The sequence below is a fragment of the Loxodonta africana genome, chromosome 3, assembly GCF_030014295.1.
Source record: "Loxodonta africana isolate mLoxAfr1 chromosome 3, mLoxAfr1.hap2, whole genome shotgun sequence".
Lineage (NCBI taxonomy): Eukaryota > Metazoa > Chordata > Mammalia > Proboscidea > Elephantidae > Loxodonta > Loxodonta africana.
In genome coordinates this window covers 21,095,003-21,112,047 of record NC_087344.1, presented here as the reverse complement: position 1 = coordinate 21,112,047, position 17,045 = coordinate 21,095,003, and the positions used below count along the sequence as shown (strand labels likewise).

General features: G+C 38.2%; 1 protein-coding gene across 1 annotated transcript; it reads left to right on the top strand.

Annotated features, from left to right (window-relative positions):
- Positions 1-10,620: 10,620 nt before the first annotated feature.
- On the top strand, positions 10,621-12,663 carry LOC100669015 (olfactory receptor 7D4-like). The gene has a single exon (XM_064283122.1). It carries the CDS (start codon positions 11,345-11,347, stop codon positions 12,284-12,286), a length of 942 nt encoding a protein of 313 aa, XP_064139192.1. The 5' UTR covers positions 10,621-11,344; the 3' UTR covers positions 12,287-12,663.
- Positions 12,664-17,045: the final 4,382 nt, after the last annotated feature.

The window sequence follows — 17,045 nt, the reverse complement described above, 5'->3', positions numbered from 1 at the left end:
CTATGGCAATGTATCAAGCAGCATGTGGAGTCCTGGGAGACTTCTTTAATGAAAGATGAGAGAACTTGTTTAATTTCCAGGAGAAAGACTTTGTTGACTGCAAGTATTTGAACATACTAGATAAAGAAGGAATAATTAGAGAAAGAAATTCACCTGTCTCCACAAATCCCTTCAGGGAGAGAGAATTGGCAGAAAGTTTTCTTTCTATTATTATCTTTACCCCAAGGGAGCTGAATTGTATAAAGAGTAAAATGACAATTGAACAATTTGTTTAATAAGATGCTCTGAGAATTCAGCCCCTGAATTCCTGGAAATTTTAAATTAGCTCCCACGGCCCCTAAAGCAAACCATCCTGGACCTCCGGAGATGTGAGTTCGGCACTGTCTGCTTGGTGTATCACCCTGTACTTTCTCGGGAAAATCATTGTAGCAGAAAAAGCAAAGGCACCCAAGGGCTTCAATGATGCTGAAAGCCAGTAAAGTATTCTGGTGAGGGCTCTGTGGGGAAGAAATAAACAGTGAAGGAAAAACCCTTATTAGGCCCAAGCACCAGGGACACAGACAAGAACTGTGGTTCTGAAAGTGTGGTTCCTGAACAAGCAGATTCAGCACCACCTGGGAGCTTGTTAGAAATGCAAATCTTTGGCCTGCACCTCAGATCTACTAAATCTGAAATTCCCCCAGTAGTGGGTCCCAGACACTGGTGTTTTTGTAAACCTACGGGTGAATCTTATCCTTTTTTTTTTTTTTTTTAATGCCATCAGTTAGGCCATGGTTTTCTCTGTACATTGCCAGGCCATGAACAGGGGCAATAAGTGTCACAGGTATGATGATGGAATACTACACTTGTTGATGGGGCCCTGGGCTCAGAAAAGAGAAAGTTTTCATTATATTCTTGGAAAGGAGCTTTGGAAAAGACCTCCATAGAGAGGTTGATGCTTAACCTGAGATTTTCAACAGTAACACCTTCCTGGGTGGTTGGGGCATGGAACAGGTATTCCAAGGGTAGGAGGTTTTGTGGACAACTGGACATAGCAATCTGGAAAATGTCATCTGTTGTAGCTGGATGAAGTGGCCTTTTCCAGCTGGGAAGAGGGGTGGTGTGGAACAAAAGCGAATGTCAATACAGCTAGGAAGAATTCATAGAACTTTCAAGTCAACCCACCTCTTGGATTCTCTATCACAGAGGAGATTTGCACAGACTTTTTAGGCCAGTGGTTCTCAATCCCAGCATCACATTAGAACCAGCCCCCAAAATTCTGACTCACTTGGTCTTAGGTGGGGCCTGAGCATGGTGGCCCCATGTGTTATAGAGTAGAACTGATCCATAGAGCTTTCTTGGCTTGACTTGGAATGGATGAATGTCAACTAACAATAACAATCGTTACAGGAGCAGATTGTTAGGTCTTTCTTCTGTGGTGCCACTGGGTGGGTTCAACTGCCAATGTTTTTTTTTTTCTTTTTTTTTTTATTGTGATTTAGGTGAAAGTTTGCAGCTAGAGTTAATTTCTCATACAATAATTTATACACATTGTTTTGTGACATTATGCAATTTGTGACAAATGCAATACCCACCATGTGACAGCACACTCCCCCTTTCCACCATGTGTTCCCTGTGTCCATTCAACCAATTCGTGTCCCTTCCTGTCTTCTCACATTTGGCCTCCTGTATCTGATTGAACAAAGAGACACACTCCTCACATGTGGGTGAATCTTATCAAGCACAGCTGAACTTTGGGAACAACTTCCCTAGGGGATTTGCTAAAATGCACCAATGAAGGACTCACACAGGGCTGCATCTTCAGAGATTTAAGGGCTCTCCACCTCCCAGTGCTTATCTACAAATACTGACACATTTGTTTTCGACATTATAATACTGATGCACCCTTTCTTTGTCATTATATTGCATTTGTTTGAATTAGCAGAACATTATTAAATACTTATCATTCCTAGCATTAGTCCTTTGAATATTCATTAATTGCCATTTCTTAATGCTTCCATGTTGGATGCTATCTCTCATTTAAAAATCAACATCTTTTATCGTTTTAAAGATATATCCTTATTTTTCTAGTTTGAGAGCCTGAATCACCTTCCTACCCAACACACACACCACCATTGTATTGATGCTTGTTAAAAATGATCAAATATATTTTGATTTCTACTGAACCAAACATTTGACCTCTTAAAGTCACAAGACCAACACTCCAATTCGGTACTTAAACAAATAAAATTTATTAAAGGAATGAACTGTTCAGTTTGCCTGTAATGGTATGCTCTGCCTTTCAGCCAAAACAAGGAGATATTTAATGAGTGAGTACAAATAATTTTACTTCACAGCAAAGGAAGGAAAGGAGGTAAGATTTACAAGGCTGGCAATTAACTGTGAAACTTTATATCAATTTCTAGTCTAACACAAATCACTCATTGTTCATACTAAGACATTATTTCTAAAATGGAAAGTATAAACAATTTTGACATGAAAGTTTAGTGATATGGAAACACAAACCAAACCCGTTGCTGTCGAGTCATTGGTGATATATTTATAGTGTTGTTCAGATTCTCTATTTTCTTATTGATCTTTCTCGATATTCTGTCCATTATTGAGAGTGGTGTTTTGAAGTCTCAAACTATTTTTGTAGAATTATCTATTTCTCACTTCAGTTCTGTCAGTGTTCACCTCATATATTTTGAGGTTCTTTTGATAGGTGCATAGATGTTTATAATTGTTATATCTTCTTGATTGACCTTTTTATCATTTTATAACACCCTACTTTGTTTCATCTGATTTTGTAAGTGGATTAATCTCCAATAAACAGAATGAATAAAAGAATAAAAACAAACAAACAAACAAAAAACATGATGCAACAACACGCTGTAAATGAGACTCACTTTAGATTCAAGAACACAAATAAGTTGAAGAAATGTTCCATGTAAATAGTAGCCAAAACACAGATGTAGCGGCTGTACTAATATTAGACAAACTAGACTAAGTCAAGAACTGTTACATGAGGCAAAGATGGACATTAAATAATGGTAAAAGTGTCAATTCATTAAGAACTATAAGAATTATAAACATATATGCACCTAAACACAGAGCAGAAAAATACATGAAGCAAATATTGACAGAATTGAAGGGAAAAATGGAAAGTTTTACAATAGTTGGAAACTTCAAAACACAAATTTCAATAATGATTAGAACATCTAGACAAAAAAAAAAAGAACCAGTAAGGAAATACAGAACTTGAACAACCCTATGAAGCAACTAGACCTAAAAGACATTTATAGAAAATGCCATCCTTGCCCTTGTCTTTTGGCAAAAATTAAAGGAAAAATAAATGTTATAGGATAACTATCTACTAGCTGACAGACTTAACAACAGTGAGAAATCTGGCTTATAAAAATCAGCAAAGGAAAAAAATCCGGGCAATGAGATGTCATCCCAGGCAGTCTTACCTATCCTTGATGCTTCCATAGTTAGTTTACGTCTGGTTGTACCATATGGCTGTCCCAAGATATTGGTCCAACAGTCCTATATTGGAAGATAACAGGATGGTATAAAAGTAAACAAGGTGGTATAAAAGGGCATAAAAGAAACTCTTACAATTCAACAACTACACCCAAATAACATAATAAGAAATGGGCAAAAGATGTGAATAGACACTTCTGTAAGAGAGATATACAAAGGGGCATGAAGCACCTGAAAGATGCTCAACATCATTAGTCATTAAGGAAATTAAAATCAAAACAGGTTGAAATACAACTTCACTTCCATGAAAATGACTTTAATAATGAAGTTGTTAGGTTGTTAGGTGCCATGGAGCTAGTTCTAACTGATAGCAGCCCTATGTACAAGAGAACAAAACACTGCCTGATCCTGTGCCATCCTCCCAATCGTTGTTATGCTTGAGCCCATTGTTGCAGCCACTGTGTCAATCCATCTTGTTAAGGGTCTTCCTCTTTTTCACTGCCTCTCTATTTTACCAAGCATGATGCCCTTCTCCAGGGACTGATCTCTCCTGATAACATGTCCAAAGTATGTGAGACGTAATCTCCCCATCCATGTTTCCAAGGAGCATTCTGGTTCTGCTTCTTTCAAGACAGATTTGTTCATTCTTTTGGCAGTCCATGATATATTCAATATTCTTTGCCAATACCACAATTCAAAGGAGCCAATTCTTCTGTCTTCCTTATTCATCATCCAGCTTTGTCATGCATATGAGACGACTTAAAAAACTATGGCTTGGGTCAGTAGTACCATAGGCTTCAAGGTGACATCTTCGCTTTTCAACACTTTAAAGAGGTATTTTGCAGCAGATTTGTCCAATGCAGTGCAACTTTTGATTTCTTGACTGCTGCTTCCTTAAGTGTTGATTCTGGATCCAAGTAAAATGAAATCCTTGACAACTTTATCTTTTCTCTGTTTATCATGATGTTTCTTATTGGTACAGTTGTGAGGATTTTTGTTTTCTTTATGTTGAGGTGTAATCCATACTGAAGGCTGTGGTCTTTTATCTTCATCAGTAAGAGCTTCAAGTCCCCTTCACTTTCAAAAGCATGGTTACGTCATCTGTATATTGCAGGTTGTTAATGAGCCTTCCTGCAGTCTTGATGCCCTGTTCTTCGTACAGTCAAGCTTCTCGGATTACTTTTTCGTTATATAGATTGAATAAGTATGATGAAATGATACAACCCTGACACACACCTTCCCTGACTTTAAACAGCACAGTATCCCCATGTTTTGTTCCAACCATTGCCTCTTGATCTATGTACAGGGTCCTCAGGAGAACAATTAACTGTTCTGGAATTCCCATTCTTCAAAATCTTGTCCATAATTTGTTACGATCCACATAGTGGAATGCCTTTGCATAGTCAATAAAACACAGGTAGACATCTTTCTGGTATTCTCTGACATCTTTCTGATCCATTTGACATTAGCAATTATATACCTCGTTCAACCTTCTCCTCCGAATGCACCTTGGATTTCTCGCAGTTCCCTGTTGATATACTGCTACAGCGGCTGAATGAACTTCAGCAAAATTTTACTTGCATGTGATATTAATGATATTGTTCAATGATTTCTTCATTCTGTTGAATCACTTTTCTTGGGAATAGGCATAAATTGGATCTCTTCCACTCAGTTGGCCTGGTAGCTGTCTTCCAAATTTATTGGCATGGATGAGTGAGCACTTCCAGTGTTGAATACATTTGTTGAAACATCTTAATCGGTATATTCTGTCATCTCCTGGAACCTTGTTTTTCGGCAAAGCCTCAGTACAGCTGGAACTTCTTCCTTCAGTACCATCAGTTGCTGACCATATGCTACCTCCTGAAATGGTTCAATGTCAAACTATTATTTTTTGGCATACTGTATTCCTTCCTTCTTTTTTTAATGCTTCCTGCATCATTTAATATTTTCCCCATAGAATCCTTCAGTATTGCGAATCGATGCTTGAATTTTTTCTTCAGTTCTTTCAGCTTCAGAAATGGTAAGCATGTTCTTTCCTTTGGTTTTCTACCTCCAGGTAGTTGTGCAAGTAATTATAATAGTTTATTTTTACTTCTCGAGCTACCCTTTGAAATCTCCTATTCAGCTCTTTTATTTAGTCATTTCTCACTTTTGCATTAGCTACTCAAGGTTCAAAATCAAGTTTCAGAGTCTCTTCTGACATCCATTTTGATCTTTTCTTTGTTTCCTGACTTTTTAATGACCTTTTGCTTTCTTCACGTATGATGTCCTTGATGGCATTCCACAACTTGTCTGGTCTTTGGTCATCAGCATTCAACGCATCAAATCTATTCTTGAGACGGTCTGTAAATTCAGGAGGGATATGTTCAAGGTCATACTTGATTTCTCATGGACTTGTTCTAATTTTCTTCAGTTTAAACCTAAACTTGTATATAAGGGATTGATGGTCTGCTCCACAGTCGGCCCCTGTCCTTGTTGTGACTAATGATATTGAGCTTTTGCATTGACTCTTTCCACAGATGTAGTTGATTTGATTCCTGTGTATTCCACCTGGTGAAGTCCACGTGTATAGTCTCCACTTGCGTTGCAATGAAGAAGTTGTTGGTCTTGCTAAATTCTACCATGTGATCCCTGGCATCATTTCTATCACCAAGGGCATATTTTCCAACCACTAATTCTTCTTCTTTGTTTCCAACTTTCCCATTCCAACTACCAGTAATTATCAATGCATCCTGATTGCATGCTTAATTTCAGACTGCAGAAGTTGGTAAAAATCTCTAATTTCTTCATCTTTGGCCTTAGTGGTTAGTTTGTAAATTTGAATAATAGTCGAATTAACTGGTCTTCCTTGTAGGCTTATGGATAGTATTTTATCATTGACAGCATTGTACTTCAGGATAGACCTCGAAATGTTCTTTTTGATGATGAATGCAATGTCATTCCTCTTCAAGTTGTTATTCCCAGCATAGTAGACCATATGATTGTCTGACTCAAAATGGCCAATACCAGTCCATGTCAGCTCACCGATGCCTAGTATATCAATTTTTATGCATTGCATTTCTTCTATGATGATTTCCAATTTTCCTTGATTTGTACTTTGGACATTCCAAGTTCTGATTATTAAAGGATTTTTTTCAGCTGTTTCTTCTCATTCTCAGTTGTGCCACATCAGCAAATGAAGGTCCCAAAAGCTTGGCTCCAACCATGTCATTACTGTTGACTCTACTTTGAGGAGGTAGCTCTTTCCCTGTTGTCTTTTGAGTGTCAGCTAACCCGAGGGACTCATCTTCTGGCACTGTATCAGACAATGTTCTGCTGCTATTCAAAAGATTTTCAGTGGCTAATTCTTTTCAGAAGTAGACTGCTAGGCCCTTCTTCCTAGTCTCTCTTAGTCTGGAAGCTCAGAGGAAACTTGTCTGACATGGGTGGCCATGCTGGTATTTGACAACTGGTGGCATAGCTTCCAACATCACAGCAAGAGGTAAGCCCCCACAGTATGACAAACTGACAGACACTTGGGTGTAAATAATGATATAAATAATAAAAAAAGAGAAAATAACAGAGTAGGCGAGGATGTATACATATTTCTGGTGGCAATATAAAGTAGAAGAAGAGCTTTCTTTATGAGTTGGGGCCAGGGTTGAGGAAGTCTGAAGCACAAACTCCCCAAGTAGGTCAGTGGGAGTGATGTTTTGTTGGGCCATTAGTTCCACCTCTTGATTTCTGTACCTAAGTATTCTGCACATTGGGAATACAGAATGTTATGATTTATATGATTGTCACTAATTTAAATTATATAATTAATCAAATCCAAACTCATTGACATCAAGTTGATTCCAACTGATAGTGACCCTACAGGACAGAGTAGAGCTGTCCCATAGGGTTTCCAAGACTGTAATCTTATAGAAGCAGATTGCCACATTTTTCTTCTGCAGAGCAGCTGATAGGTTTGAATCACTAACCTTTTGGTTAGCAGCTGATCTCTTAACCACTGTACCATGAGGGATTCTTCAGTGTGTACAACATCCTTGAAAATTATGTAGTCATAACCGCCTATGTAGTCAAATGTTGCACTATATATGATGACATCTTTAAAATTAATCATCTTCCCATATCTATCACTAATTTTTTTAAATTGTCCCATACTCTTAATCGACTTTAGGCTATGCTTTCTCTCTCTCCTTCCCTTTCCTGACAAACTTTTGCAAAATTGGTCTATACCTGCCACCTACATTTCTTCAATGCTCAATCACTCTTCAAGCAGCCCGCCTGAATTATTTCTGAACCTGCCCCTTTATTTAGAGAGCCAGGAAATAAATGGAACCGTCTCTAAGATCAACAACGTTTTCATGTCATAAGTGCATGCAAAGGATATTTTTCAGTCCTTGTCTTATTAGTTCATAACACATTAAAACTATTGGACAGCTTGCTTTTCTTCAGATAGAACCAGTTTGCCTCCATAACCTTGGGGACATCAAGTGTCCTATAAAATCAGTGAATATTCTTTAAGGCATACACTCCCTAAAGTGGGATTTCACTCTAAGAAAGATGGTTCCTATGTTTGGTTTCTTGTAGCAGTTAATTTTCCTTAGGGGACATTTTGTTACTTTAAATCAAAACTAAAGAAGAATTCCTCCTTGGAGGAAATAAATTCATCTCACAAACCCCTCCCTCTCCATTGCTGTCTATAAAGCAACAAAATTGGCAAGAAAATTTTCATTTTTTTTTTTTTTTTTTTTTGACATTGGCTGCTAATGCAAACTCGGATCTACCATCTGCTCCTTGGAAACCCTGTGGGGCAATGCCACTCTGTCCTATAAGATCTCTAGGAGTCAGAATTGACTTGAAGGCAGTGGGTTTTTATTTACATTTTGTACTCATGGGAGGTGAATTGTTTAGAGAGTGAAAGGACACTAGAACAATTTATTTAATGAACAGCTCTGATATTCAACCCAGGAGACACAATAAATTTTAAACATGTCCTCATTGTTCCTCACCCTGTAAATATTTGATCCCAGCCTTGGTGAAAACCAAATTGGCTTCTAAGAGACAGACCATGGAGAAGAGAAACTGCTTCAGTGATGCCATCAGAAAGAGTTAGTGTGTCCCCTTCAGGGCTGGTGGAGTAAGAAGGAAAAGAGGAATAAAAGCGTATCCTGGGCCTCATCTCTCTGGTAAGGGCACTGAACCCTCCCATACTTGCTTAGGAATGTGAGCTCCCTGCGCTTTGAACGCACATTAGTTTCCACTGCGGCCAGGCTTTTCCAGCTCTCATTCTGTTTCTTCTTTTTCTTTCTGGAATCCAGGGACCCTTTTCAAGAAGCGTTGGAAATGGCCGTTTCTTAAATGTATAATTTTCTGATGAAACTCGGATATAACCAACTATGAAACTTTATCTTATCTTTCTCATCAAACATCACTTCTCCATTCTCTTCGGTAAATTATAGATTGCTGTTAGATTTCCTACCTCCAGTAATTTATCCATTACCTACTCAAAGAAAATCTAGTATAAGGGAGATATTGTTTATTTTGTTCCTAATGTGTTAGGGTTTTTCTATATATTTCCTAAGTATTTTTCCCCCAAATGAAAATTTACTGGTTTCTAAATATTTCTTTAATGCCCTGCCAACTTACTAACAGCACTTAAAAGTTCTATTTGTATACTATTTCTTCTTCATGTCCTCAATATCATCTACACACAGGATAATTATTTTTGAGGTTTTAGTACTCAGACCCATTTCCTTTTCTCGTTTTAAATGATACAGGAGAATGACAAAAGTGGGATTAAATTGCCTTGGCTTATTTATGAATTTGGCATAAATATTTTAGTGTTTTAATGTAGACTATCTTGTTGGTTGTGGTTTTAAAACATCCATTGTATATTGGGTTAAGGCAACATTGAGAAAACAAAGTCACAAACTCTGACACACAAGTAAACATAAAATTACCCATGTAAGAGGCACATCAAGGAATAGGAATGGATGCTCTGTTTGTGGGCCTTACGAACTCTGTCCTTCCTATGTGTCATTTTCTGCTCTTCATCTCACTGGCCTCTCAAATCCCTTCCATTACCAAGCTCACTGCCCAACAGGGTACAAAACCTTCTATTCTCTAAGTTTATTGTGCTTGTCCTTTTCTTACTTCCTATGAATAGCAATTACCTATTCTTCCTTTGTCAACTCAAATAATCCTGTTTCAGAGAAATCCTTCCTACTCATAGGTACCAGTTGACAGTTCATTGAATGTTGCAGACTAAATGAAATGTCCACAATGATTTTTTTTCTCTATTTAATTAATTTCCATTCTTTATGCATGAATAATACTATTTTTTCTTTTATGGAAAATGTAAACATTTATTTTCAAATCTTAAGTTTGACTTTTAATTTTCTTTGGTATAATTTGCCCTATAGAAGTTTTTAATATTCTAATCTACCCATCATGTATTTTGTAATTAACTCCACTGATTTTAATTTAACACATCCTTATTCAAGAGCATGTATACATGAGCACACACATGCCTTGTATTTGATTTTAATGGTTGTGTGCTTTTATTTCCTCCTCCTATGTACAGAGTTCACTTGGCCTTTCCTCTTCTTGGAAGAATCCATTTGGCAGGTGGTTTCTGCAATAGGGAGCCATAGGAATCTTCACTAATTGGAAGAGCTGTGTGGAGATCAGAAGAGGTAACAGAACTGTTTTGTTTATAGTTATCACAATTCCATCCTTGCTTTATGGCTGCCCTAATATAAAGGAGCTATTGATAAATGATAGACATGCAAGACAGATTTATTGTGATATTAAAAAAAAAAAAACAGAAACAATTACCAAGTGCCTACTCTATATCACAGACACAACGCTAGAAAAATGACATGCATCATCTCATTTAATTAACTCATCAGTCTCATTATGTAGGAAATATTGAATGCTCTTATTGGAGAAGGAGGTACCTGCAGCTCAAAGAGATCAAGTAATTTTCTCATGGCCACATAGGCAGAAGTTGGTAGAGCCAAAATTCTACTCCAGGCAGTGTGAGTCAAACACTCATTTTTGAAATCATAGCTTTATACTGTAGCTCAGAAAGGGAACAGTTTATATTGGCAGCCCTGGTAGCATAGTGGTTAAGCACTCAGGTATGAACCAAAAGGTAAGTGGTTTGAATCCACCAGCAACTCTATAGGAAAAAAATGTGGCAGTCTTCTTCCTTAAGGATAACAGCCCTGGAAACATGGTGGGGCAATTCTACTTTGCCCTATAGAGTTGCCTTTTGTTAGAATCAACTCAATGGCAATGGGTTTGAATTTTTTAAAAATTTTTTGGTTATTATTAAAACAGATCCTCCTGTTCACAAAGGCATTTCTAAACCTTGCAAAGAAGGTAATAATAGTAACCAGATTTTTAAAAAAGAAAAAAATAAAGCACCATGAGTTAACTGTTATGTCAATAGGATGTGACAGGTCACATTTAAGACAGGAATTTTCAACTCAGATGACTTTTAATCACTAATACAGAGTTACCAGAATGGAGGAGGCATGGGGATTATCAGGCAAAAGACCATAATTGGGGGTTCACATAACATGTTTCCACTTAGCTTGGGAGGATAATATTAAAAAAGAAATTGGTTTATGTGTATAAATTCAAATAGGATCGTTAGAACCAGTGAATAGAAGCTAAAAAGAGAGAGATTTCTGCTAAATTAAAGTGTCTGAATAATTATATATATTTAAAATGGAAAAGGGCTACCTGTAACTGAGAGTCACAGTCATTGGACGTACTCAATAGCAAAATGCAGGTGGTATTGTAAAGGCGATGACTAGCTGAGGTACCAGTTGACAGTTTGTTGAATGTTGCTTTTACCTTCTCCAGCCAACAAAATAGCTACATGGAAGCAGAAAACCAAACAAAATTTTCAAAATTCCTCCTGCTGGGCCTCTCAGAGGATCCTGAACTTCAGCCCCTCTTCTTTGGACTCTTCCTGTCCATGTACGTGGTCGCTGTGCTTGGGAACCTGTCCATCATACTGGCCGTCACCTCTGACTCCCATCTCCACACACCCATGTATTTCTTCCTCTTCAGCCTTTCCTTTGTTGACATCTGTTTCATCACTACCACGGTCCCAAAGATGCTGGTGAACATCCAGACACAGAACAAAGACATCTCGTACATAGGATGCCTCACTCAGGTGTATTTCTTCATGATTTTTGCTGCACTGGACAATTTTCTCCTGACCATGATGGCCTATGACCGGTTTGTGGCCATTTGTCATCCCCTGTACTACACAGTCATCATGAACCCCCGGCTCTGTGTCTTGTTGGTTCTAGTGTCTTGGGTCATCATTTTTTGGGTCTCCCTGCTTCATATTGTCTTGATCACAAGGCTGAATTTCTGTATAGACACTGAAATACCACATTTCTTCTGTGAACTGACTCAGATTATCAAAGTGGCCTGTTCTGATACCCACATCAATTATATCTTCTTGTATGTGTTGACTGCCCTGATGGGTGTGCTTCCCCTCTCAGGGATCCTCTTTTCTTACTCTCAGATTGTCTCCTCCTTAATGAGGATGTCCTCTGCCGGGCGCAAGTATAAGGCATTTTCCACCTGTGGGTCTCACCTCTCCGTGGTCTCTTTGTTCTATGGAACTGGTCTTCGGGTCTGCCTCAGTTCTGCTGTGACCCATTCTTCCCAGACAAGCTCTATTGCCTCAGTATTGTACACTGTGGTCACGCCCATGCTGAACCCCTTCATATACAGCCTAAGGAATAAGGATGTGAAGGGAGCCCTGGGAAGGCTCCTTTGTAGAGCAGGCTCTTGTCCACGATGATGGTTACTGGCCTCAAGGCTAAATGGGCCTCATGGTCCCCAAAACCAAATATCATGAATTTAAATGTCCTGATTCCTTTTTCTTCCTCAAAAGACATGCATCATTTCTTCCAATCCCAAAGCAACTATAGTTGGCCTTCTACTTGTTAGTGTACCACATTTCCTTAGTAATTTTTTTTCCCTCTTCTTTCTTTCCTATATGCTGTCTTTAAATTCTTTCTTTGGTCAGCTTTCTTTGAGCCATACCTGAAAAATCCAACCTTAGATTTGCCTCATTAATCTTGGCAAGTGCAGACGTGATTTTCCTAAAGCTTAATCTCTCAAACATTGATGCTTTTCACCTTAATTTGGTTATGTGTGTGTTTTTCCCTGAACAAAATAAAACTAAAATCATACAACAGTCATAACCAACTGCTTGCCACATCTGGACTGTTTATTGCTTTACATGTATGATTTTATTTAACCATTCTCATTCACCCCCCTTTTCAGAGTAAGAGTCAGAGATTGGTATGGATTCAAACTGGCAAACTATCATTGAGTTAATACTCCTAACTTTGCTATCCTACTTTTCATTAGGTCAGTGATGTGGTTTCCAAGTTCAAGGGTGGGAATCTAGATTTGATAGATGTTTTTTTCAGATGACCATAGTAATATACTGCCTTGGATAACCTGAGATGTTGATTCATTCTTTGTGGTTCTTTCTTGCTTCTTTTCTTCCTTCCTTTCTTCTTCTTTACTTTCTCATTTCCTTACTTTATTTTACCTTTATGTCTCATCATTGCTGTTTTAAGATACACTCCCCAAGATCCTGAAGCTTTTAGTAATGAATACAAAGGAATAAGAGTTGTTCTTATACATGGTTTAATTTTCTGGGCTCTCTGGAGGTGTCATCAGGAATGGTAGTTACACATTTGTGGAATGCATTCAAAACTTCATTTTTTGAGAAGAATTTCAGTAGAATTGGGTCTGCTGAGTGAACAGTGGAGTATTAGATGCTCCTCCCACATTCCCTGGGATCCTCTCACCATCTGTATTGTACCAGCTGGGCAGCACCAGCTGCCAATGGACAGCACCACCTGGAACTTACTTTGCCAAATGCATGGTGGCAGAAGTGACCCAGCATTATTTATTCCAGGGGTAGCCTTCACTGAGAGGTGTGGGATATACCTCTTTACTTGGGAGTAGTTTTTAGATGTGGGTTTTGCACATTTTCCAAAATTTCCCCACAGGTTAAAAACTCTGCTCAGTCACTGTGGTAGCTGACTTAATGCAAGCTTTATTGGATATATTTTCTTTCCTGTGTTGCTTCTCCTTTCTCCCATCCATATTCCTTGCTCCTTCAAGTAAATTGCTTGCACTTGAATCCTTGTTTCAGTGTCTGCTTCTGTGGGAACGAAAACTAAGACAGTTGATAAAGACTGACGGGTATTAAGGGAGTCATGAAAGGAACTGGGTTCTTTGGGGCCGATACAAAACTAAAAAAAGAAGAAAGAAACAATTTACTGAAAAATCCTAACTGGTTAGCTTATTATGTACTTTGTACAAAGTGAGGAGGAGAGCAGAGAGGTACAAAAAAAGAAAAAAAAGGTTTCAGAATATTAAGCATAATCAAATTGATGTATAGTAAAAACTGTTGTAAACAAAAGTAAATATTTTCAACTCACCTCGAATAATTCCATGGAAAACTTCATGAATGTATTTTGGACAACTTTACTGAGGTACAATTTACATACCATGAAATAGACCTATTGTTATAATTCAATGATTTAAGCAAATTTATTTGGTTGTACAATCGTCACCCAAATCCAGTTTTAGAGAGTCATGTGTTACAGAGTCCATTTGGTCAGAGCAATCTTAGATTGTTTGAATATGTAGCATCCCCAATGACATAGGGATTGGGCAGTGCTCCAGGTCCTGTCAAAAATCTTTCATAAATATTTTATAAAGCAATATTTTATATTGTTTTCCTAGTCTCCTCCAGTAACAACTTCCTTTCCATAACTGTATAGGAAACAGGTAGATAAGGGAGACTTCTCTTCTGCTCTCTGTTCTTTTATGTTGAATAATTTACTGAAACAGGAGTTCAAGATTTATCCTGTAAGACTTGTTACCTAAAGTGTACTTATCATTGGGACTGCTTCCTAGTAGTATTTGGAAAAAAATAGTGTATTTGTAAAAATTTAATTACTGTAGGGAGAATATCTGTCCTATTTGTTTTATTTTCAGTCTCTTTCAATTGTAGGCTTCCAGGAGATTTATTGATACATTTATTTCTTTTTCTTTTTTATTGTAGTTTAAGTGAAAGTTTACAATTCAAGTCAGTTTCTCATACAAAAAGTTATACACACATTGTTACTTGACCCTAGATGCTCTCCATATACTGTGACAGCATACTCCTCCTCTCCACCCTGTATTTCCCGTGTCAATTCAGCCAGCTCCTGTCCCCCTCTGCCTTCTCATCTCGCCTCCAGACAAGAGCTGCCTATTTAGTCTTATGTGTCTACTTGAGCTAAGAAGCACACTCCTCACCAGTATCATTTTATGTCTTATACTCCAGTCTAATCTTTGTCTGAAGAGCTGGCTTTGGGAATGGTTTTAGTTTCAGGCTAACAGAGAGTGTGGGGGCCATGACCTCTGGGGTCCCTCCAGTCTCAGTCAGACCTGAGTTCTGCACCCCACTTTTCTCCTGCTTTGTCAGGGCCTCTCTGTGTTGTTCCCTGTCAAGGCAGTCATTGGTGGTAGCCAGGCACCATCTCGTTCTTCTGGTGTCAAGCTGATGGAGTCTGTGGTTTATGTGTCCTTTTCTGTCTCTTGGGCTTTATTTTTCTTGTGTTTTTTGTGTTCTTCATTCTCCTTTGCCCCAGGTGGGTTGGGACCAAGTGATTTATCTTAGATGGCCACTTACTAGTTTTAAGACTGCAGGTGCCACTCACCAAAGTGGGATGCAAAATATTTTCTTAATAAACATTGTTATGCCAGTTGGCCTAGGTATCCCCCAAAACCATGGTCCTCAGACCACTGCCCCTGCTACTGTGTCCCTTGAAGTGTTTGTTTGTATTCAGGAAACCCCTTAGCTTTAGTTCAGTTGTGCTGACTTTCTCTGTATCATGTATTGTCTCACCCTTCACCTAAAATAATTCTTGTCTACTGTCTAATTGGTGAATGCCAGTCTCCCTCCTTCCCCACCCTCGTAGCCATCAAAGCGATACATTCATTTTATAGAAGGAATGTTTATTGAGAACCTACTACGTTTTAGGTGCTGGGGACAAAGTTATGAAGAAAAAATAGATACTGTCCTTATATAGCTTACATTCCAGTGTGGAAGAAAGGAAAGAAACAAGTGAACCAATAAAAAGTTTAGAATTACAGAAAGTGCTATGCAAAAAAAAAAAAAAGAAGAACCACCAAATAATGGAGAAACATTGTGAAATTTATTTTAAATAACATTTTGAATAACATGATGAAATAATAGAAAATGGCTGGGATGTTTTAGATAATATTTTTAATATTATTGCTCAACAGTCTAGACCAGGGTTTCTCAACTTCAGCACTACTGACATCTTGGGCTGGATAATTCGTTGTTGAGGAAACTGTCCTGTGGATTGTAGGATGTTTAGCAGCATCCCTGGCCTCTAACCACTACGTGCCAGAACTCTACCCTTCATTTGTGACGACCAGAAATGTGACCAGGCATTACCAATTGTCCCCTAGGGGAGAAAGTAGCCCAAGTTGGGAACCACTGATCTAAAAGGTGCAGGAGTTGATGGCCTTAATATTCCAGGAGACAGGGAAAATAGGAGATGCAACATTTAAGAGAGGTTAAAACATCAGCTTATTATTAGGAAGGTTTGAGTTATTGGAGACTACAGAATACCTCACTGGTGCTATTATTTCAGAGGTCAAATATAATTGTTTACCATTCATCAGCCTGCGCTTGTAGCAATGTAATCAATTAATTGCCCAGAGAGAGGGAGAAATTACTGCATAGACAGTCTAGACTTAGAAAGAGATGACTCTGGGCTGAATCCTACTGATGATTCTTCAGTTCTCAGTTACAGTGTCCCCACCAGACACATCATCTTGTTGGACACTGTACCCATCCTTCACAATATCAGCCACCATTGTACACCATTATTTTATTGATAAATGTCTCTTCAAAATATCTACCTGAGCTTTGGATTCAGTGCATTCCTGATGTTTCAGTACTTTACACTATCGCTTATCCCTTCTTTATCCTGTATATTTCAATGTCTGCATGCAAGTTTATAATTTCCAATGCAGTTAAACACATTCCCATATCTTTCAATGCAAATGAGACTCACTCATCACCCCACATTCCCCTTTGAGTATTGATCCAAACTTTTAAATATTTGGTCTACACTTGTATTTTCTTTTCCACACTGCTTACTCTCTCCTCAACCAACCTGATCTGGAGTCTTTCTACCTCCATCACAGTCACTCTCCCTGAGGTCTGCAGTGACCTTCTGTCCTCAATAAATTCTAAGGGACATTTTTAGCATTCACACTGCTCGATATTTCATTAGCAAAATTATTAATGACTGCATTATTTTTCTTGAAATAGAGACCTTATTCAGCTTCCATGACCTACCAAAGATTGCTTAACCAAAATACATTTCATTTTTGTCACAATGGGATTTTAAGCATCACAGCTATTGACAGTTTTTGTAGCATTAACACATCCCGTAGGGGGAGTAGAACCACCCCATAGAGTTTCTAAGAAGCACCTGGTGGATTTGAGC

Excerpts from the sequence above, each read along its gene's own strand:
- LOC100669015 (XM_064283122.1), top strand. The coding sequence starts at position 11,345 with ATGGAAGCAGAAAACCAAACAAAATTTTCAAAATTCCTCCTGCTGGGC.